A 22,005-nucleotide genomic window follows, 5' to 3' on the forward strand; every position below is an offset into this window, starting at 1 on the left:
AGATTTGATTATTATATACTAATATTCTTGGTGACCATTTATCAGATTCATTATATGTTATAAAAGTTGTGCAATAATGCAATTAGTTAATTTGTAGTTGTAAAATTATACAATAAAGTAAAAAAGTAGTGCTATTCTATTTGATAAATGAATTATGTTAATATTTTTTAGCTAGTCAATACGGTACCCCGAAGGGACACATAGACAAATCTGAAGTGTATTTCCTGGATCTTCCCATCTTATTAATTGCATAAGACTGTATGTTAACTAAATAATACAGTTGCTTACTTCGATTATACGGGTAATGGATGTCTGATAACATATTAGCATTAGTAAATGTGTCTAGTAAGATCTGATTAGAATAGATACGATATTTGGTAAATATATCTCCAGCCAATATTGCTGGCAACTGTGGCACATCCAAGAGAAGTGTCAAGTTGGCGAACGCTAATCTATGTGACAGTAAATACTTACCCAGGGCTGGACATGGCACTCAGTTCCCCACATCAAACGATATAGTTACATACATACACCCTGCGGTATATATAGATACAACTGCCTAAATTTTCATTTCAAATATGTCTTTCAAATTACCAACTTTACCTTATTCCCTTTCTGCCCTCAAACCTCATATTTCTGAGGAGACACTCTCATTTCATTATGGCAAACATCATGCCGGTTATATCAACAAGTTGAATGGTATGTTCTTGTCAATTTAGCACTTGTTAAAGGGACGAAATTTGAAAGTTTAACTCTGGAAGGTATATTCTTTTGAATTTAGAACTACTAAAAACTACTTCTGGAGCCATATTTAACAATGCAGCTCAATCATGGAATCACAACTTTTATTGGAATTCCATGTCACCAAATGGAGGCGGTGAGCCTTTTGGGGCCGTAAAACAAAAGATTAATGAGAAATTTGGCACTTTTGAATCCTTCAAAAAGGAGTACTCAAGTCTATTGGTTGGCCATTTTGGATCTGGTTGGGGGTGGCTTGTGCAGAGACAAGATGGTACTGTAGATATCGTACAGACGCATGACGCTGGGAACCCAATAGCGTAAATAATATTTTAATGTAGTGATGGTACGGGTAAGCCCATTTTGGCGTGTGACATTTGGGAGCACGCCTATTATTTGGACTATAAAAACGATCGTGCTAGTTATGTTAATGCTTGGTGGAATACTATTAATTGGGAATTTGCAAATAAACAGCTCCAATGATATGTAATAGTGGTTTTTTCTTGCTAAAATGTCAAACTATATACATTAATGCGGTTGATTGTTGAATTCGTAATATTAGCTAGGGTATGGCACTATGTGTTGGTGCCATTGAGATGTTGTGGTTGGTATGTTATGACTGCCTTAAAATGCCTAGAATTGTGTCGTGATTCAAAGTTATTTAGCTGTGTTAGGCAGTTTTCGAGCTTTCCCTCGAATGTTTATATCTCTGCCAGCAATGGAGTACGCTGTGATATACTGTGGCGTAAGTATGCTCAGCAAACAGTCTCGTCCTCACAATTTCTAAGTCCTTCGGACGCTGTATTACTATTTCACTCATTCGCCAAAATAGGGTATATTCAATGTTTACTTAGATTCAAAGATCATCGGGTTATCAAGGCACTCTCACTAGTTATCTTAAAAAATGTCCACTCTCTGAGTCCTTGTGGTATTATTGACACTGATTATTCAGGATTATCACTTGTACTAAACGGTTTGAAGAAGTTTGACCTAAAGAACAGGGATTTGCTCGAAATTGTAACTAATCAGGTATGTTATTGATCATTTACTATCCATCGGTGTTGAATTTCGGATTAAAATTTTGAGTTTTTACAAATTACATAGGTGTGTCTGTCTATGGATAAATTCTTACCGCAAGATATTTCATTAGTGGCCAATTCTATCGCACATTTCCACGTTTATCACCTAACGTACTCTCAATAATTCATACAGATTCTGGAATAAACTCAATCTCTACCTGAAAAATGATATTAATTTGGGCCATTTTGAAGCTTCTTTAATATTGATGGCTTATGCAAAATTGGATATTCGCGATGTGCCTACGATGAATGCTTTGTTGAAAGTTATCGTTCCGCAATTTGAAAGTATCGAGATCAAAAATTCAACCCTAATTCTACATTCCCTTGCTAAACTAGACATTGTGCCAAAAGGCTTCTTCGAAATGGCATATTTGCACATTCAAAATCTAATAATCCATGTAAGTATGTACTAAATTTTTATTTTGTAACACAAATAGCTGACACAGGAACCCGATAAATTTGATCTACAATCACTTGTTCTGACGTTATACACCGCAGTATGTCTAGTGAAGTCGCCAAAAAAGGTATATTGGCGTTTAAATTAGCTAATTGTCAATGTGATGGAGCTGATTATTCCTAGGAAGGAGATATTAGGGAATTATAAACTGGGCAAACTCAAAATGGTTGCTGATGTGCTGATACTAATGTACAATGGTATGTATTGTGCTATCTAGATTTGTATGATGCGTTTGATCCGGATTTAAAGGAGTTCTTGCGTTATATACAAGATACCCCCTTGAAAATAGTAATGAGATGCTGATTTAGGTTGATAAAAGTTCGAGATGGGGGGAAGATGTGTCAAAGACACTTGATTTTATGAAAATAGATCATAATACCAACTTATACATTCAAGAATTGTATGCCGATATCGTTTTTAAGGATTCCAAAGTAGTAATCAAGTGTACAGGTTGGTCACATATTGATTTAGGTCCATATAACTATTATGCGTATTCTAAGAGGATGACCGCGTTTGCCAAATTGAATATAAAATTACTGGAGTTAAAGGTTACAAGATATATAACTTAGGGGTATACTGTAATAGTAATACCATTCTTTGAGTGGTCTGAATTGAGGAGTTTAGAGGAAAAGGTGGAGAGGTTGTATCAGTTGGGTAGGGAGGCGTTCGAAAAAATTAATTCCAATAGAATAGTCGATAAATTGCTTGTTTAATTTTAAAAATAATTAAAATCAATTTAAATAATTGGCATGACACACTTAATTGCATACGTTAAATGCTAGATGATCAAATGTGTAAATAACACTGAGCAATGGGGCCATATATATTTGTTGATATTGTTTAGTTCAATCTACTCAAATTTGCATCATGTCCGTATTTGATGAAGTTTTTAGTGGTACCGCATCCGAGGAGAGGATATATCGAATAGGTAAAGAAATGAATATCGTCAGTTTTGGCACTTGTGCGTTGAAGTGTGGTACTACTGGATCTCCATTCTTCGTCAACACTGGACGGTTTTCTACCGGTGAAGCACAGGGATTGCTGGGCGAATTGATTGCATCTTATTTAGTGAAGTCTGGGATAGAATTTGATTTGGTTTATGGCATTCCTTACAAAGTAATGTATGGAATCACTTAGGCGATATCACTTGCTTCTATGACAGCATCTAAATATTTTGATAAAACTGGCAAGAATGTGTATTACGCGTATCATAGAAAAGAAGTTAAGGATCATGGAGAAGAAGGCGATTTGGTTCTTGCTTTTGATAAAATTAATCCTGGAGCTAAAGCAGTCATGATTGACGATATGTTCACTACTGGCACATCCCTTATAGATGGTTTGGGGAAGATCGCAGGTTTGGGCATTAATGTTGAACATGTTATAGTTATTTTCAACAGATACAAGATCGAGGAATCTAATAATGTTGAGAAGAGTATGCTATATTTCACGTAGTAATTAATATATTCAAGAAGAATGAAACTATATTTAAGGAAAAGGGCATTAAAATACATGTAATGTTGGACTTGTCCAAGCTATTAGAGCTGATAAAGAGCTAAATAAAATAGCCTTAGCCATTAATTCTATAATTATACTTTTAGAAACGAGTACACTATTGAATCGATTTTAGTTTATTGAATTTAGTAACTTTCTGAAACGTTACATGTTATTTACATGATATTGCATAAAATACAAAATACATTATTTTATGACTAAATATTACATATATATCGTATCATTTGTCATTTATTGTATATTATAATAATTTATTAACTGTATATACTTGTTATAAATGAAGTTAAACAGCATTGTTCCATCGAATGCTATTGTTTGGACTGAAGGACAATACTTTGATGGAAAAGGTATGAATGTAATTATGTAGGTTGGGTTGCCTTGACAAATCACGATGATGTTAAGATGAAACAAGTTAAATTTTCTGATAACAGGTTATTGTCTCTTAAACAAACTTTATGTCCACCGGATGAGATTAAGAAATTGTTAAATGAAACTTATCAGCACCAGGTAATTGATGTGAATTTCTAGAGTTGGAGTGACGGAAAGATTGGAGTAACAATTGAAGGAGATCATTTAGTATATATCAAATTGCCTTTTCTGGACTCAGTATCAACTTATACACACCATACCAGACTTCCCAGTTTACTAAGCACGTGGAAACCATGTGTTTTATTGGTGAGTGGGAATGTAGCAACAATCAGAATAACAGATGCTTTATCTATAATTGTCATTAAAGATGAGAATAATTCGATAACTACAGTACCTGTTCCATACAATAGCGGATTTTGTTGCATTCATCCCATTCTAAAGACCGCATTAGTACATGGATCATTTGCAATTAATCTACTGCCAGAGAACGGCAAAGAGGTGATTCCTAATTTGACATCCAAACCTTTTGGTGATAAATGGGATTATTTTGTGTACTTTTTCACTTGGGGGAGTTTGATAGTCCCTAAATTCTGCTATTTTAGGAGAAAAAGTAAAATGTTGCACTTGTTGACTAATGAAAAGGTTGCACAGGATGTTATAGGTCTAATTTCAATATTTAATTTGCACATATTCATCAAACTTGATACACCTAAGATGGCTAGAGATTTTGTTTATGGAGAAGATTACGCTTTGACGGTTAAAGAATTCAATAGTACACTCCACATATATTTACTGATGGATGGGCAAATAGCTAGGATGCATTATGTATTTGATGGTAGGAATAATGATTTTGGTGTTGCTGTTGTAAAATTTAAATGCGAAAGAGGAGAAAAGGGTGATCTGATAATTAAAAACGATAATTCTGTGAAGGTGTTGTTGTCCAATGGATGTCCATCTGGAATTAGAGAGAAGTTTCATCTGATGTCAGATCAATTAGTAGTTCTGTACGATGTTGAAATAGGTAGTATTTTGTTTATTTAGGAAGATATTTTTCTAACAAAATAGGCTTGGAGATATGCCCATTATTAACATTGTAAAGATACATTAACTTTGTAATATCAACATGTAATTTTTTGTAGGAATTGTTGCGTAATAAATATATATGATGTTTTTACTGTTAAATAAAATATAACCATTTTTTAAACATCTCTATATTCATACAGATAACTTATATTTTAGAACACTTTTATGCATTTATATTCCTAAATGCATATGTGGATTATAAACATTCTACAGAATTATCAATATTGTATGTTTACGTATACGCACATCCTTATGTATACATACATATATGTTTAACGTTAAATTCGCATTATTGCGTTATATATAGGTGTTGAATAAAAAATAACTAACTATATACGCATATGTAAAACTAAATAAGTGTGTATCTATATAGATGTGCTAATATTGTCCGTAGTATGATATAAAATTGATAAATATCGGTTTATCGTACATAGGCTGAAGTATAAACGAATCGTAAATTATTTGATAGTGGTCGTGAGAGTATATTTGAGGGTAGAATTAGAGGGTTAGAATGTTTAGGCTTACGCCAGAATCTGTACATCAATAGTGCACACTCAAATAATGCCGTGACTCATATATAAAACAAATAGTTGTAAATTGATATTACATAGCAATTATTAATAGTTGTACACGATTATAAAGCACAATGAGGTTTAGTTATTATTGTTGTAAGACTTCATTAGTAAATACAAAACATGTAAAGTTTAAGTTTCTATATTTTCCATGTTAATCCATATCAAAATCACAGGGAAAGTACAGAATCGTCGAATAAAAGACCAATAACGTTATGAAATAAATTAATTGAAGGTGACCTTTCTTAACCAGAGCAACTTTTCCCTGCATTGAGAGGATTCGGGGCCATTTTCCAGACGCGATACCCTATTTTCTAAATTGGCCAAAAGAGGTGATTCAGTCAAATGTTTAGATAAAGTAGGCCCAAAAGCAGCAACTAGATCTCCCACCAAAGTTATAGCCAATAATAGTGTAGATGATGAAAAAAATCCATCTTTGGTATCCGCAACTTGTTGAACAAATTCTAATATAGTTTGTACAAATGGTTGAAAATGTTCTAAGCAATTTCCTTCTTTCAGGCCGTATGCGATACCTGTAAAGGCTTGCAAAGCACTCTCTCTAAGTTGGTTCACGTAATAAATCCATTCTTCATTATCAACAGGGCCCATTTCGTGCCTAGTAGATGCGGCCTGTAGCAGCAATTGCATCGCTGGAGTTAGGTGTGAAACAAAACTTCCATTTATCGCCATGGCTATATCGCCAAAAGTAAGTACGATTAAAGGTTTTAGTGATTTGTCAGATGCTGGATCCCTTAGCAATTCAAATAGTTTATTTAACATTTCAGGTGTATGAGGTATTAACAAATTGTTTAGCAAACGTGATAAATCAGATACCAATTCAATACTTATTTTCACTATTGAAGGTGCACCAAAGATCAAACATCCTTTTGCAATCTGTACCAGTCTTTCAGCAAATGGAATTAGTAAATCACCAGATACATTTATCAATGCTGAAAGAGCTAACAGTGCATCTTCTGAACAATTATCCCACATGGGCTCTTGTCCCTGATTCCCAGCGCACAATCCACCAGAGTCAACTGAACAAGTTAGATATGCAATATAATAATCCAGTGTAACCCAGATACGTGGTACGAATGGGAGTACATCAAGTCCCAATCTAGTAGTCAGCACTTGTACTACACCACAAATCAAGTCGGCAGCATCAGAAGCATCTGAGTTGGTTGTATAAACAAATTTGCATTGCTTTGCATGATTTTTTTGTTAATATTAATAGTCAACACTGTGAATTTTACATATTCATGTGGAAATTACATATATTGGAGGAATTCATGTTGAGTAAGTTAATCTAGCATAAACGTACGTAGAAATAATAATTATATCGTAATTGAACAAGAGATGGCACTTTTGCGCGAATAAATAAATTTTAATTAGCAAATTACAATTCATTAAATAATTTCATAATTTTAAACACAATAAATAGAGTTAACATGGTAAACATTTGTGAATTAAATACAATAAAATACACAATAAATCCACGGTTTTACATACAAACCAATGATTTGTATCGAGAAATGGTACATACCTATACTTTTATTGACTATTTTTACCCTAGCCAACGTCTTTTTAATATCTACGTTTATAGACGAAGCGCCAGAATAGGGGTCAAAATCGGGGTCAGTGAACGCCAAACCAATTATGTTACTAAGATTTTGTGAAAAGTGCACCATCATCTTCTGCAAATCATTCAAACACTTTTCGGATACATTGGACACATATGAACAGATACAGGAATATATGAATGTATTTAGATTACGTTCAAATGCATCGGGCCTAGTAGACCTTTCAACCAATGCATTGCATACAATGGAAAATGACGAATCCACGTGGTAATTTGGATCTCCTTGATAAGTGTGATCTAGTTGGTGTCCAACTTCAGTCATCTCTGATAGGAAGTAACATACATTCACTGCCACACGTGCAGGTTGGAACAAGGCCCTTAAAATCTTAGAGAAATTAGAATGCTCATGATTCGGTGAACCAAGTAATGGCAAAACTGCTGGCGCATGAAAATTCGCAATTCTACCAATGGTCCATGCTGCAGTATCCTGTACAGCAATAGAAGGATCCGATAGCACATCACACAAGCGTGAAAAACTATCCTTGACCAGTAGTTCAAGTGTCTTCTTATTCGGGCCCTCGAGTAAATAGCCATACGCAAGAACGGCTGCTTCTCGTTTATTCCATTCAGGGGATGCGAAGTTAGCCATAACAAACTGTAGAATTGGAGCAACAATTTCATCCCTAACAACTTGGGCACATAGACTCAAGCAAACTCCGGCGGCCATAGGAAGAGTCCATGAATCCACAGTATGATGCTCATGTTCATGCAATGTCATGGTATACAGTACTTTAGGTAACAGTAATGACACTGCTTGTTTCATATATTCACAGCTCTTTTCACCCCTCCCATCCATTTCAATTTCAATTTCACAAATAGTATTCCAAAATTCCAACGCAGGAATGGCTACAGATTCAATACCCGAGTCAATTGCTTGCCAAAGCAATGGTGCAATTGTCGGTAATATCTTGCCGACGAAATCATAATGCTCATTGGCAAATTGGACCAAAACATCAAATGCAGCAGTTTGAAGCTCTGGTTCTGCGCTTGCTGCGCAATTGCTGCAAATGGCATCAATAATTACAACTCTTTGGGATTCGTTTGAAATGTTGGAGTGAATAAAGCAGAGCATGTATCCAAGACATTTGACAGCACTTTTTCTGGCTAAAATATCTTCAGCATACATTCCCTTAACAACAGCGGGTAGGAGATTCTCAATTTGAGTAGTGTCAAGTAACATTGTCCCATGGTTTTCATAAATACTGGCCAAATCTTCTATCAAGTAAGATAGGCAAGTCAATGAACTTCTGCATTCACAATGTTTAGGAGAGCTTGCCATTTCTAACATTATGGAGAAGAAGTCAGGCCAGGTCTTCCTAGATAACTCTACTTCCGCAATTCTAGATATGACACTACATGCTGTCAAAACTATAGATTGCAATTCATTTGGATTTTTCATGATATTTATCATATTATTTTTGATGTACGTTAGAGTCTCGTGGGTAACCTGGGACCAAAATTTAGCCTTTTGTTCCTCGTCTGTTTTACCATCTCGTTCAAATGAATTTTTAATCAAAATTCCAGCCAAATGTCTAGCACCTGGAGAAGCAAGTGGATTTACAATTTGGTCACTAAGGGCACAGATGAACTCGGGTAAATTGACATCCTTGGCATGTTGCAATTTTTGCTGCGATTCCACGAAAAAGGGAGAGTTGGGGACTAAACTAGCCTCCAAAAGTCCCAGCAATGTTCCATCCATCTTTTTATGGAGGAATATTGGGGTATATTTGGTGGACTAATTTATTCAGGTGTCTTAAAGGGAATGCCCCTTTTTGAAAGTTTAGGTGTGGGGTAGTGTGCAGGAATCTTTATTCCCTCGTTTAACCAACCCCCTTCTCTCTCTACAAGCTACTTATGAGGTACTTAATGCCCGATTTTCACACTTCGCTCGCAAATAGATTTGTTGCAGCCACTCTGCACCAAACATATTATATTTCATTTTATAGTGCGACTTCCCCTTTAACTATTCAATCACGATCTTGCTTCACAAACACTGTATCTCATACTAATATGTATCATGGTCACTTTAACCACTATACAAATTACATCAGGCCCATGTTCAGACTCTCATTTGCATCACTTATATGCAATAATTACACATTTACATCGCTAGCCACAAACCATAGATTATTTTCCACCACCAAGGTCAAGTCTAGTCAGAGTTCAAAGAAAAAGTCTGTTAATAAGGTGGATAAATCAGCAATTAATGTTATAAAACCGCCTGGGTCGCAGAAACAATCACAACCTGCAAGTCTCAGTAGCCCAACGGGTATAATACAAGATTTAGTTTCGGGGAATGGATCAACTAAATCAAGCGTTGGAAAACCACATAAACCAGTAGTCCCTATTTTGTATTATACAGCAACTAAAAGGGCAACCGAGTCTGTAAACCATCGACTCTTCTATATCAATGTCCTTTTTATAATATTCCTTTATGACATTGGCACTGGGCTTATTGATTACTAGTTTTCATTTTGTAAATTTTTGAGCTCCAATTTCGTCGAATTATTATTGGGTAAATTTACATTTATCAGATGAAGAAAGGCAATGTAAGGAGGTTTGGAGGCTATTGACAACTTGTTTTTGCACGAAAAAATATGCAAAATTGTAACAATATTACAATATTAGTTGATTAATTTCTATAATTTCAAAAGGCATTTAATTTGGCTATGTTGTACAACTTATTAATTTTTTAAAATAAGTGTGTTGTGTTATAACACATTGATTTAGGTATTCCTTTTCATTGTGAAGAAGAGAATTATTGCGAACGCTGAGTCAATCAGAGGTTACCTGCAGTGGCGCCAAGTAATCCGCCCATGAAAGTATCTGCGTTAAATTTGAATTACCCTGAGCTAGTAATGAAACGACTACTGATTTAAGTGCCATTACACGTTGATTAGAACCCTCCTAAATCAAATTCAAGTTGCCAGTGCAATGATACGATCCAAGTATTCCTTTGACTTGACGAAACTTCTGCGTTTCATATGTGCAAGAGCGAGTTGATAAAAACATTCTTCACTAGCATAAGTCCCTATGATTACCTTTCATATCTAATGCGAACCAATTCATCTAAGAGATATATAGCTGTGTCATTATGTGATCGCTGATTGGAGCAGACTAGAGCACATGCATAATTAAATTGAGCGGTGGGAGAGGGTTCATTGTTGTCCAAATGCTAATATGTAAGTCAATCTTACCAATTGATAAAGTATCCTAAATCTTTCGATATTTTCCTCAATCAATTGTTGTTCCGTTTGTCCATCCATGGATATACCCCAGGGTAACACGTATACCAGTGATGATAGGGCTGTGGAACTAATGAGGTGGAAACCAATTTACGTATTTACATCTGCTTTAATACGCCTCTTTTGCATATTTAGTTGTAATATAACATTTTCCGAGTGTATAAGGCAATCGCATGGTGTGGATAGGAGGAATATAAATGGTTTGTCTTTATGCACTCCTACCAATGTTCTATTCTCGACTTTCGCATGCTATATACGACCATCAAAGATTGGCAAGAGCTACAACAATTTGAATAAGTATAAACTTGGCACAAGTTCCAGTGAGGTTGATGGTAATGAACAATCAGATATATCATCTGGTTCTGATGTTGAGCGTGGAAATTTAATACAAGGGAAAAGGCTGAAGAATTACTATCGAATTTTAAATTTGGACAAGTATGCATCTGGAGAAGACATCAAGAATCAGTATGAAAATCTGATTGAATCACTTAAACCGCTTGAAAATGTAGATTCCAATGTTATAGATATGATAAATGAAGCCTATAGGATCCTATCTGATGAAAATACTCGACGCATTTACGATGAGTTGGTGGCAAAAAAATCTCTAGAGAAGGAAAGCGGATATAATGATAGTAATATTGACCAATTTTATCACGATGATGGTGATTACTTCCCAGAAAATCTTTACAACGTTTTAGAGTCAGATTACGACTTTACCAGTGATTCTGACGAAATGGTTCTAGAGATGAGCACAGATGATGATTATTCTGATGAAGATTCTAATGAAATGATCAGCTTGATACCCAAATTGATTAAACCAAACGGAACAAAATTGCATACAACACTTACCATCCCCTTTGAAAGAGCAATTATGGGTGGAAATGAGACAGTGACAATTTCGAGGCTTGAAAATTGTAAATGTTTGGAAAATTTAACTACATGTAAGAGTTGCAATGGATATGGTCTGGATGGGAAGGTAGTTCATAGTTGATTTAGGATAAATTGGGAACGGGATTCGTATCATCAAAGGAATGTTCGGAATGTGGAGGAATTGGTAAATCTAGGGCGAAAAAATGTGATTTATGTGACAATACTGGACAAGTTAAAGTTGATAATGCAACTATTCAAGTGCAGGTTCCGCGAAATGTATATGACGGCGCCAGGCTTTTGATTAGGAACCAGGGAAATGTATATGGCACTAATGGCAAAGCTGGTGATTTGTAAGTTTGCCTTCTCTATATTTTTCGCATATATGGGTCTATTTAAATTTAATATTCGTATTATCAATCGTCAATAAATTCGTTCCATGCATTAATTGTGTGTTATTCATAGTAACATAGAGTTGTAACTTTACGAGTAAAAGAGCATGATCATATGTATAGAATGGGTAAAAATATATATTCCGACGTCACAGTGCCATATGCAGCTGCTATACTCGGTACTACTGTAAGCTTCAATTAATTTAGATAAAATTGGAAACATGTGGAGGAGTTGTATCGCTTGAAATCCCTCCCGGTACTCAACATGGAGATGAAATACAAGTTCCAAACGAGTCTATTCCCATGAAACACATTTGTAGAATTGAGGTATTTGTATATTTATATAGGTTGCGCTGCCTAAATCTGTAGATAAACAAGAAAGGAGTTTGTTGGAAAAGATAATCCAGCTTAAGTAGACATGAGTTTGTATTTCACATGAAATATTTACGAATAATTTATTCTTAAATTTGTGAGTAACAACCCCCAATGTAGTATTAATGCTATTATCGATATATTATACGTGAGGTGACCTTGTGTGGTAATACTTGCCCCTGGACTAATCATTCTCTATAATGTAAATTAATGTATATACGCATTTAGTATTTGTAATTGTAAATTTTAAACAATGTTTACCTTATAAATGCTCTTCGATTGTGATTGTAAGGATGCTTTGGAGCGTTTAGGCGATAGGCCTAAAATATTTAAATTTAACTTTATTCCAAATGGTATACATGCTTACATTCAGATTATCTTTGTTTTGGAGAAACACTTTGTATATTATCTAGTGATAGCGCAATAAATACTTTTATTTTGAAGGTAAATCTACCGTTTATGTAGAGTTATATTGTGGAATTATTAGCTAGAAATGACACTAAAGTGTTGTACCTAGATACTTATATAAATTTTACTTACTCCAGATTCAAAAATATTTCAGAATCCTTGGTAAATGATTATTCATTCAGGATTTTGATACCCATATTAATTTTGATAAAATAATATATATACCTGTCCCATCGCCAGCCCAATTGTTGTTGATATTAGATATTTTAAGCGATTATTTGAGGGAAAACAGGGGAATTCGTGTTATTGCAGTTGATCAATTAAACTTTTGGTCGAAAAATACGTTTAAAGGGAAGGAGTTTAACAAAACACTGAACCAATGCTACAGGGAACTTAAAAAATTGCAATCGCAATTTACTTTACTTTTGGTATATACAAAAACATTGAAAATAGGCAAAAATGATCTGCAAAAAATCATACAATCACATTACCATGGGCTTGCAGATGGAGTGGATAATAAAAATACAGTCGTTTTATTGACTGTACCGATGGAAACTGATTTTGAAGTGTTTACATTTAGATTCAAGCGATCTTTCAATTTACATTTTAGAAGTTGCTATGTAAAGCAGATCTCATGTTTTGACTCATACAATAACAATGCGGATTATTGTTTTATTGACAAATTTTGTAATGATGCAATTGATTGTGATGAAGAGGATGGGAATAGATGTGAATTGGAAAAGGTACAGCAGTGCATTTTTGGCAGAAGCTGAGCAAAACAATCATTTTTATGTTACGAGAATGTGTAAACACAAAATTTGTTGTTGAAACAATCACTTTACTATACGTATATGGGTAGACATAAGAGTTACTTAGCATATGACTTAAATATGAACATTATGAGTTACAGTGAGTCTATATGATGCATTGATGTTGAGTTTTCGCCACAAATGTGCTAGTAGGGGGTGTTAAATTGAGAATAATTTCAATGTAGATAACACTAGAACAGCTCGTTACCCCAGAAGTAGAGATGGAGTACTCCTTGTCCAAGCTCCCAGTGAGCCAACAACAATTACTGCTGCCTCTGCTTAAACTGAAGCAAGATGTTGGCAGGGACAATTGCATAATGCTTTGCGATCTCTTTGAAAATTTTGCAAAGGCTACGCAGAGCTTCTCCAGTGCACTAAAAGTCTTGCAGCACAAAGCGGATGCATTTCATAAAATTGTGGCAGCTGGAACGGTCCACCCGGATGTGTCTCAGGCAGTTATGCTTATTAGGGGCGATCAGCACAAATCTGACACCCAAGAATTTGACACTGCCATCGTCGCTAGTACCACAGCCGAACAAGCGGGTATGAATAGTTTATTACTAATTTTTAAACAAAAATTATTTGATTTTTTATTTCTCAACAAATTTTACTAATTTAGGTTTGTTAACAGTATGGAGTGGCATAGGGGCTCTCTTTGGGTCGATGTGTATGGAATTTGAAAAGCTAAATAGCACTATAACAAACGATGTACTAAATCAACTCCAATCGTTAGTCAAACCTGCAGAAGATGGTAAAAGTTGTCCATCAAATGACCCAATAAGCGGGGTTATTAACTTCATACCCAACCTGCAGATGATGTCTATGAATGGTAAATACACAAATTCCAAAGTGCAGAAGGGTATATCGCACGTTTTAAAATCACATGAATCATTACAAGAGTGTATTGTTGAGGAGAACGAGATTGTACAAAGGGTGAAGATGGCACTTAAGAATATTGGCATTAACACTGATGATATGGATAATGTAAAGGTTAGAGATCTTGCATCATCGCACTTAGATGCCAAAACAAAGACGGCGATTAGTTCGGCCATTAGACATACGATGAAGGCCAAGGAGAATTTGGGCAAATACCTACAAGAATTGTTTGCACTGGCACCGGAACTGCGGCAATTAACCAAAACATCAGAATCAAGTGATGTTTCTTCTATTGTTAGTTTGGATCAGATTGGTTACCAGGTGTCTAATGCCCAAAATTGCCCTACGGATGTGGCGGAAAATCTTGTAAATGAATTTACAAATTGGGAAATGAATCGTCTTTGCACCATATCCCGAGCACTTCAAATGTGGATCAAAGTACATGTTGAGTGTGAGCAAAAGAATTATTCACCATTAATTAAGGTTTGGAATTCATTAAGTGACGATTTCTCACCTTTGGGTGACTTCAACAGTTTTGTGAAAAATCTAATGGGCTCTAGGGTTAAATCAATTCATATTCACTCTAGGGAATACGATTATGACGATGTAAAGTTATTAGATAAACATCCAGGGGCATTGGAGTGCGTTTACACTTATTCTTTATGCGGAGAAAATGATAATTATTCCAAGAAGAGTAGCATTTTGTCACTCTTTAGCGTCTCTAGGGATAAAACGCCAAGCATAAATTCGATTCCACCTAGTGATGAGGATTTATCAGCAACGGCCAGATCATTCACTAGTGTTGCCTCTTATACCGATAGGACAACTGGCATTGAAAACTTTACGACGGCACGAACTTCATTAGACGCCGTAACAGCGAGATCTGCTATACCAGCGGTTACTGATCTGTTCAATTCATCCGAACAGTTTAAAACGTCCCGAACTTCAGCATCTACATCTAGAACCACTGCACCTACGAGTATATCAATGTCCACTGCTAGAAATGAGCTCAAACTTGATGAATTGCAAGAGAGCGATGAGCAGCTAGGTTCGAATACTTCTAGTGTAGCAGATCCGGCACTCAAGTTACCTTTGCACAAGCTAAATGAACTAAATTCGCCGTTGGCATCAGACGGCAATAAAACCGATAATGCAAAGATTATTAAGATGGATAATGAGTTAAACAATACTGAAATTAAGAAGGAAGAAAGTGAACTTACATTTAGGGACTTTGCTTGTACCCAAAGCGGTACCTTTTCATCAACCCTACTAACCACAAGTTTGTCAAAAACGGCCAATACGCTAACCACTAGCGAGAAGAATGAATATTCGTATAGCCCTAACGATAAACCTGATGTGAGGGAGATAAAATCAATTTCACACGTCCCGCTTCCGGAAAAATATTTTGCAATGGATACATTCACAAGCGTGGACCAATTGCTGGTGGATAAGCAAAACAGACTTTTTGATTACTTTGAAAATTTACTGAATTTATCATTGTTTACTAGGGACGTTAAGGACGTGGATAAATGGTGCGATTGGAGATGCAAGGATACTCTCCCACCCAGTAGCATTTTGCAGCGGCATGACTTGTACCCTGTATGTATGACACAAATCGCTGCCAAAGGTACTAATGGCGGTAAAGATGCATGTAGATTTGGAAACAAATTATTTGGAATACAATTAAACGACATTTTCATGGATTCTGAGCAATGGGACATTGTAACTCTAGAGACGCTTATGCTGGTCCATCGTTTTTTAAATTCTTACATTAACCACCCTCTTTTGCACCAAAGATTTGATAATAAGTCTAAGGGTAAGTATATTTATTAGTTTATTTATGTATTGTTATTTGTCACTTACATGCGATAAATAATTGATAATCAAAACTAAATAGGTTGGTTGGTCGAATGATTTATTAATTATATATACATCTTTTGTTTGTGAAACCCCCAATTGTAAAAAATTAATATATATACCTTCTTATTTAGACAACCCGAATGCCGAGTTACAAATATACTTGTTGGCAAATGTCGGATTGTTTGAACATTGTACAGGGATAATTAGGCAACTTATTGATTTGTTTAGGGAAAAGAAAGCACCTTCGCCCATAACAAATTCACTTTTGAATTCACTTATGTGCAGCAGAGATTCATTCCAAAGTAATATATTTGAGGAAAACGGTTTCTCGATCCATCCCCTAGATGTGCGTTACCGCGTGGCACTTCTAATAGATAGTTGGAATAAGGATGATATAAGAATTGGAGGTATAAACCAGTCAATATACGACTTCCCGGATTTCTATAAGTGGTGTTACAGGCAGTTACACCTTATCCACCTTACAATTGCGCTAAAGCTGTGGAGGATGGTTAGGTACTCACCTAAATTTGGTCCTCTAGTGGTTGAAAATTGGGAGTCTATAATCAATGGTGGCGATAGTGTTGGCAATTTTACCGAATTATTCGAACCTACCAACTCTAAGGATAACGAATTTTTTGGATTGGCAAAACATATATCTTCATTGCTACTCAAAACAATTAGGATAGTAGCCAAACTAAAGGTTATGTACACGGAGCGACTGAATTCCAGTAAGACTGTCTCTTCCCAATTGGGAAAGTGTGAATTACTTAAGCTACTAGAGATGATGTCTAATGTTGTTGAGGTTGTGGAAAAGACTGAGAAGTTTACACTCAGTGGGCGCAACTGTTTTAGCGCAGATTCCAAAGTTATACGAGGTAATAACACTATGGACAATAATGCTACCACAAAGTGTAATGTGAATCACAGTTTCGCCTGCGACATGAGTGTTTATGCCGATGAGAATTTGTCTCTTTTGCACGAATGGGGATTTATACAAACAGATGATGGGTGTATGTCGTCCTGCTTCTGCGGGAACAGTAGTAATTCAACTGGATGGAGTGCTAAAAAAAGGACTAGTGGGATAAATCATACAAAGTACAAGATGGGAAGTGATAACCCAATCTGTAAATACTTTACCGAACCATTTGAGCCAATTAAACTATCGCAATTTTGGTCTTTTGAAGAACCCATACTAATCAACTTATTATCAAGGTGTTACAGTGTTGTGCCAATTGACGGCATTGGATCAGAATCTGCTTGTTTATCACAAGAATCTCCCCAAGTACTACAAGGAATTCTAATTGCATCCACAGTCCTTCAAATTGGAGTCTCACCCAATCTATTTGTGTTAAATAGAGTTGATAAGAAGGGCTTTAAAACACTGACCAGGCCAGAGACGCAAATAACACTCATTCCTCTGTACATACACTCACTTTTGTTGTATAATCACGTATTTAACAGCGTAAAACGCACAAAAACAACTTGTTGGAGCAGTCCACGTGTTCTAATCTCACTCCATGCGTCCATACATGCATTTGATAAACTCTTGAGCGTGCCCGTGCTACTACCAATTGAAGTATACGCTGCAAATTCGGATATGGCAATTCGTTCCCATAATAAATACCTCGAATCTGCGCATTTATCTAATTTTAGGGCCTTTCAATTTGTAACGGCAAGTTTGTTGAAGGGATTGAAAATGGACAGTTTCTATGGTAGCGATGATAGGGGTGATATTTTTGATGATCATGATGGCATATCTTTATTTCGAGCGTCAAAGTATGAGAAAAATTGTATGGCGTTATTTGCGCTTAGAAGTTTGTTTGGCGATGAATACGATAATTGTTTCGGCACCTCTGTGCTCTATCTCGACCCCTTCTTCATAAAGGCGGAGCAGAATTGCAGGCGCAAACTTTTTAGGGGTAGACAAGTGTTGATTGACAAACTACCTGTAAATAAATCCCTATTACGAAAGGCGGTGCACAATCTCGCTGAGGCTAACATTGTACTTGAAATGGAGAAGAATGAGTTTTCTAAGGCCAATTTGACGATGGGAGAAAAGTTTGAGAAGATGTCCAAAATAATTACAAGTTTATTTGATAAGGCCAGGAAATTTGAGCGAATGCACAAGGACTATGTTGAATTTAGCAACTTACGAATAGAGTTCTATGAGTCAATCAATATAATCCTGTTTCCATATCTGGAGAAATTGGTTGGCAATTGGAAGGATAACGAAATATTGCCATGTACTGATAAATTATTCAATTCATTTGAGACAGTGCTTATGGCGCCCAGTGATTTCGAAGATGTGCTTGCTGTTAAGGAGGCTATAATTAACCAATTTATGTTGTTATTTAAGGATAAATTTTTGGTGGGTTTGACGCGCCGCTTGGATTCTGTGATAAATATGGTTTCACAAACGGTTGCTAAGGACGATTTTAAGCCGATATCTACGGCTAAAGGAATCCATTATTCCTGTTGGGTCTCTGATTTGGTGTCGTTGCTAAGGCACACTGTGTGTATTTGTTTTAAATTCTCAGCGCCCATTGAATGGCTCATTGCACCAATTTTTGAGATGTCCGAGAAGGTTATAGGCAAGTATACTGAGGAGCTGGCCCGTATTCTTAAATATGATAATGTAATAGATAATGGACGCAAGCTAAAGAGCTCTGCCAAAGCAATTAGTGACATTTTGGAATCGGAAGATTTCGGTGACCATTTGTTGAGTTCTGAAAAATTAGACACAAATTACCCAGCGGATATCAATATGTACATTGTATCGCTGCATAATTTGATATTGATATCTTCTGAGATGGAAATAACTGAACTGGATGAAAGAATTACTTCATCCACATCAAGATCGCTAACTAAGGCTGGTAGGAAAAGGGTTTTCAAGAAAACACAGGCCTCAATTATGGTTTTGGAAAATGTTATTGCATGGAGAATAATTTTGAACCTAATACATCTAGGTGGATGTGACAAAATATCTGTTATAAGACGTGAATTTGGTTTATTGTGTGATAGATTGTTGGAATCTCTGCCCGATGCCTCGCAAAAATCCATCTACAGCAAAGCGCACGATGCTCTAGTATCTTACGTGTCGTATATTGCCAAAAAAGATTTAGAAAATGGATATTTGGCAGAAATTGCCAATAAGGGAGATGCTTCCACACTTCTGTCATCAATAAATGACCTTTGTATACAAACTTGCAGGTCTGGCATAGGAGATACTGCTTCGGCACAATCACAATTTGCCAACCTGATCACATTTCTCACAATTTCACTCAATACTGACACCCCCCTTAACACGGAGAGGAAACGGCATCCGAAATTGGCAAAGCTAGGGTTGAAGGTTATGAAAAAGTATGAAGCTATAATGGGTGGGGGGAGACAGGCCATCAATTAGTAACTGTGCGAAAGCGCATGCTTTCTGACTGTCACATCTCTAATTGTTATGAAATTTGTATATTAATTTTTATTTTTTAAAGTGAATGAGTAATTTAATTCATTCGTCACACATATATAGTCATAAAATAGTCAGTCAAGAAGCGTTGGCCGCATTTCATTGGATTCCAAGAGTGGAGAAGTGTCATTATAATATAATAATTTTTAATGTTTCTGTTGTGTACTTGCGTCTTATAAAGCATAGCCTATATCCATGAGTTCGAGTGTCTAATTATCATATATATATATATATACTAGTATACAACGGTAAGGCTATACACACGTGGTTGCAGTCAAGATGAATGAAACTAAGATCAATTTTGCAGATTATCTGGAAACTTCCAGAATCTCCAACACGGAGTCAACTGCATTTGACATAATGGAACAGTTTTGGAAACCTGGTGATGATAATGAGCACGTTTCCCAAGTCTGCCAAACATTAGGTTCAGAACACGTAAGTCTGTTGGCACGGGTTACTCGATTTTTTATGAAATTTCATGTAAATTTTGCAAAAAATGACTAATTTAGAGCACAATTGTAGAAGATAGTAGGTTAAACGCACCTAAAATGTTTTCCCAAGGGGATTTTGACGAGTATAAATCTGAAATAGGTGATGCAATTGAAATTTACACTGCTATTAATGATTCTGCACCATTGTATTTTGATAAAAATAAGAGGGTGCGACTAGAATTATTTAGAAATTTGTCAGAAGTAATCGATCGATTTGTAGAACGGATGCAACAAAATTTGACAAAGTCTTTACTGAAATGTATCAAACAAGATTTCAGATATTGTTTCAAGTATTTAAATTGTAATCTAGCGCGCTAAACGACATAAATCGGTTGTTTTGTGGACGCGAGTTTCTGATAATGACTCAAATGATAAATTAGTTATTCAAATAGTAGATGCAATATCCATATCTACTAAGGGAACTCAACATTTGATTGGGAATTTGAGCATAAATAGACAAGGAGATTTCTGCATCCAGGGCGCTCAACTTGAACTGGTACTAAACATAAAAGGGGTAACGTTGCCGATTTATCTAGTGCAAAATACATAAAGGGATTTACTGCGATGGACATGTGGTGCTGGTTTCTGGCACAATCCAATTGCCAGAGGTAAATAAAACGTGACGTAGAGATATTTTATCGCAACTGAAATCATGCACCCACCCTTCGGTATAAATATGATCATTTAGATGTGGGAGATGACTTCGATTATTTCTCTGGTGATGTCTTTGGTGGCAATTTAGATTCTAGAAAAATAGTAAGCTATAGCAATTTATATATAGGACACATTTAGTGTTTATAGGGAATCGTTATTAACTTCTAGAAAAGAAGTTAGTAGTTACTGGATCATACTTTCTAATGTAAACTTAACCGATATAGCATCACTTTCAGCACTAGAATCTTTGTTTCAAAGTAACTAGGCATTCATTTAGAACTTGTGAATTCAACGACTGCACAGCCATTGCCAGTTGGATTCATCTTTATGGGGAATTTTTCTTCCCGGTCCTTTTCATTCTCAAAAAAGAGGTTCATATTGGACGATCAAACTTTTATTGATTATAAGAAAGGGTTTGAGGACTTTTCGCTTGTTATTGTGAAATACAAAATTTTACTGGAAAATTGTTACTGGATATTTATTCCTGGTCCAGGAGACGCATGCATTTGCAATCGTAACACGCATCAGTTAACTCAGAAACAATTCCTAGGATGCCAATATTGGAGCAATTTACAGAGAAAATGAGAGAGAATCTGCTACAATCAGTACCTAGTGCCAAAATTTATTTCACAACAAGTCCATGTAGGATAAGGCATATGGATAGGAGATTAGTGTTATTCTCCAACCCGATCCTCGGTGAATTGCTTTCCTCATCTCTATTCACCAGCGACTCTGATGAAAATGTGCTATCTCCCGAATTCTTAGTGAAAATGTTCATCAATACTTTGATTGGACAAGCACATTTATATCCCACTCCACAAAGGCATAAAATAGTGTCAAGAATGGACTCGTTCCAACTGCTATGTCCTCTACCAGATTTTGTAAGTGTGTCGTGATTTAGATTTGTTTAGGCGATATAACTGCGCCTTGTTTTGTGGAAAAAGTTACCGATACATGTATCATAGGAAACTCAGGTGTGTTTAATGTAATTTAGGTGCATATTTCGCAACATCAAAAACATTCTTTGTGTACAATGCTTTGAAAAATAAACTTGACAAATATTCCCTCTAGTTTTACAAGTGATTTCATCAATTCAGCCATGCCCCATTTAGTGTAACTAAT

The 22,005-nt window shown here is 35.8% G+C and overlaps 12 protein-coding genes across 12 annotated transcripts; 9 read left to right on the forward strand and 3 right to left on the reverse strand.

The window, feature by feature from the left end:
• BMR1_02g02520 (conserved Plasmodium protein, unknown function) lies at positions 176–488 on the reverse strand (the record flags this gene model as incomplete). The annotated part of the gene is made up of 3 exons (XM_021481579.1): positions 176–267; positions 289–452; positions 475–488. 3 exons carry the CDS (start codon positions 486–488, stop codon positions 176–178), a joined length of 270 nt encoding a protein of 89 aa, XP_021338206.1.
• On the forward strand, positions 579–1,221 carry BMR1_02g02525 (superoxide dismutase, Fe-Mn family; the record flags this gene model as incomplete). The annotated part of the gene is made up of 4 exons (XM_012792816.1): positions 579–699; positions 720–761; positions 782–1,058; positions 1,080–1,221. The coding sequence occupies 4 exons, from the start codon at positions 579–581 to the stop codon at positions 1,219–1,221; spliced, it is 582 nt and encodes a 193-aa protein (XP_012648270.1).
• Positions 1,222–1,353: 132 nt separating this feature from the next.
• On the forward strand, positions 1,354–2,987 carry BMR1_02g02530 (RAP protein, putative; the record flags this gene model as incomplete). Its single annotated transcript, XM_021481580.1, has 11 exons — positions 1,354–1,571; positions 1,593–1,666; positions 1,691–1,767; positions 1,843–1,928; positions 1,951–2,215; positions 2,264–2,341; positions 2,363–2,471; positions 2,492–2,562; positions 2,583–2,724; positions 2,746–2,822; positions 2,844–2,987. 11 exons carry the CDS (start codon positions 1,354–1,356, stop codon positions 2,985–2,987), a joined length of 1,341 nt encoding a protein of 446 aa, XP_021338207.1.
• Positions 3,142–3,830, forward strand: BMR1_02g02535 (orotate phosphoribosyltransferase; the record flags this gene model as incomplete). Its single annotated transcript, XM_012792818.1, has 3 exons — positions 3,142–3,390; positions 3,412–3,706; positions 3,727–3,830. The coding sequence occupies 3 exons, from the start codon at positions 3,142–3,144 to the stop codon at positions 3,828–3,830; spliced, it is 648 nt and encodes a 215-aa protein (XP_012648272.1).
• BMR1_02g02540 (conserved Plasmodium protein, unknown function) lies at positions 4,064–5,252 on the forward strand (the record flags this gene model as incomplete). Its single annotated transcript, XM_021481581.1, has 4 exons — positions 4,064–4,133; positions 4,154–4,293; positions 4,315–5,176; positions 5,197–5,252. The coding sequence occupies 4 exons, from the start codon at positions 4,064–4,066 to the stop codon at positions 5,250–5,252; spliced, it is 1,128 nt and encodes a 375-aa protein (XP_021338208.1).
• BMR1_02g02550 (importin subunit beta-1) lies at positions 6,036–9,148 on the reverse strand (the record flags this gene model as incomplete). Its single annotated transcript, XM_012792820.1, has 2 exons — positions 6,036–6,982; positions 7,354–9,148. The coding sequence occupies 2 exons, from the start codon at positions 9,146–9,148 to the stop codon at positions 6,036–6,038; spliced, it is 2,742 nt and encodes a 913-aa protein (XP_012648274.1).
• On the forward strand, positions 9,304–9,915 carry BMR1_02g02555 (hypothetical protein; the record flags this gene model as incomplete). The annotated part of the gene is made up of 1 exon (XM_012792821.1): positions 9,304–9,915. The coding sequence occupies one exon, from the start codon at positions 9,304–9,306 to the stop codon at positions 9,913–9,915; it is 612 nt and encodes a 203-aa protein (XP_012648275.1).
• On the reverse strand, positions 10,176–10,715 carry BMR1_02g02560 (mitochondrial fission 1 protein, putative (FIS1); the record flags this gene model as incomplete). The annotated part of the gene is made up of 6 exons (XM_021481583.1): positions 10,176–10,219; positions 10,240–10,275; positions 10,296–10,356; positions 10,377–10,467; positions 10,491–10,624; positions 10,647–10,715. The coding sequence occupies 6 exons, from the start codon at positions 10,713–10,715 to the stop codon at positions 10,176–10,178; spliced, it is 435 nt and encodes a 144-aa protein (XP_021338209.1).
• On the forward strand, positions 10,768–12,369 carry BMR1_02g02565 (Chaperone protein DnaJ; the record flags this gene model as incomplete). Its single annotated transcript, XM_012792823.1, has 5 exons — positions 10,768–11,670; positions 11,691–11,914; positions 12,035–12,140; positions 12,161–12,280; positions 12,301–12,369. 5 exons carry the CDS (start codon positions 10,768–10,770, stop codon positions 12,367–12,369), a joined length of 1,422 nt encoding a protein of 473 aa, XP_012648277.1.
• BMR1_02g02570 (P-loop containing nucleoside triphosphate hydrolase, putative) lies at positions 12,594–13,506 on the forward strand (the record flags this gene model as incomplete). Its single annotated transcript, XM_012792824.1, has 4 exons — positions 12,594–12,678; positions 12,699–12,769; positions 12,791–12,895; positions 12,916–13,506. 4 exons carry the CDS (start codon positions 12,594–12,596, stop codon positions 13,504–13,506), a joined length of 852 nt encoding a protein of 283 aa, XP_012648278.1.
• A 257-nt stretch (positions 13,507–13,763) lies between these two features.
• BMR1_02g02575 (hypothetical protein) lies at positions 13,764–19,681 on the forward strand (the record flags this gene model as incomplete). Its single annotated transcript, XM_012792825.1, has 3 exons — positions 13,764–14,085; positions 14,162–16,234; positions 16,410–19,681. The coding sequence occupies 3 exons, from the start codon at positions 13,764–13,766 to the stop codon at positions 19,679–19,681; spliced, it is 5,667 nt and encodes a 1,888-aa protein (XP_012648279.1).
• Positions 19,682–20,017: 336 nt separating this feature from the next.
• On the forward strand, positions 20,018–21,954 carry BMR1_02g02576 (DNA polymerase epsilon subunit 2; the record flags this gene model as incomplete). The annotated part of the gene is made up of 12 exons (XM_021481584.1): positions 20,018–20,173; positions 20,248–20,397; positions 20,418–20,519; positions 20,540–20,743; positions 20,766–20,837; positions 20,858–20,897; positions 20,918–20,985; positions 21,011–21,140; positions 21,161–21,397; positions 21,421–21,764; positions 21,785–21,857; positions 21,878–21,954. The coding sequence occupies 12 exons, from the start codon at positions 20,018–20,020 to the stop codon at positions 21,952–21,954; spliced, it is 1,653 nt and encodes a 550-aa protein (XP_021338210.1).

The sequence above is a fragment of the Babesia microti genome, chromosome II, assembly GCF_000691945.2.
Source record: "Babesia microti strain RI chromosome II, complete genome".
Lineage (NCBI taxonomy): Eukaryota > Apicomplexa > Aconoidasida > Piroplasmida > Babesiidae > Babesia > Babesia microti.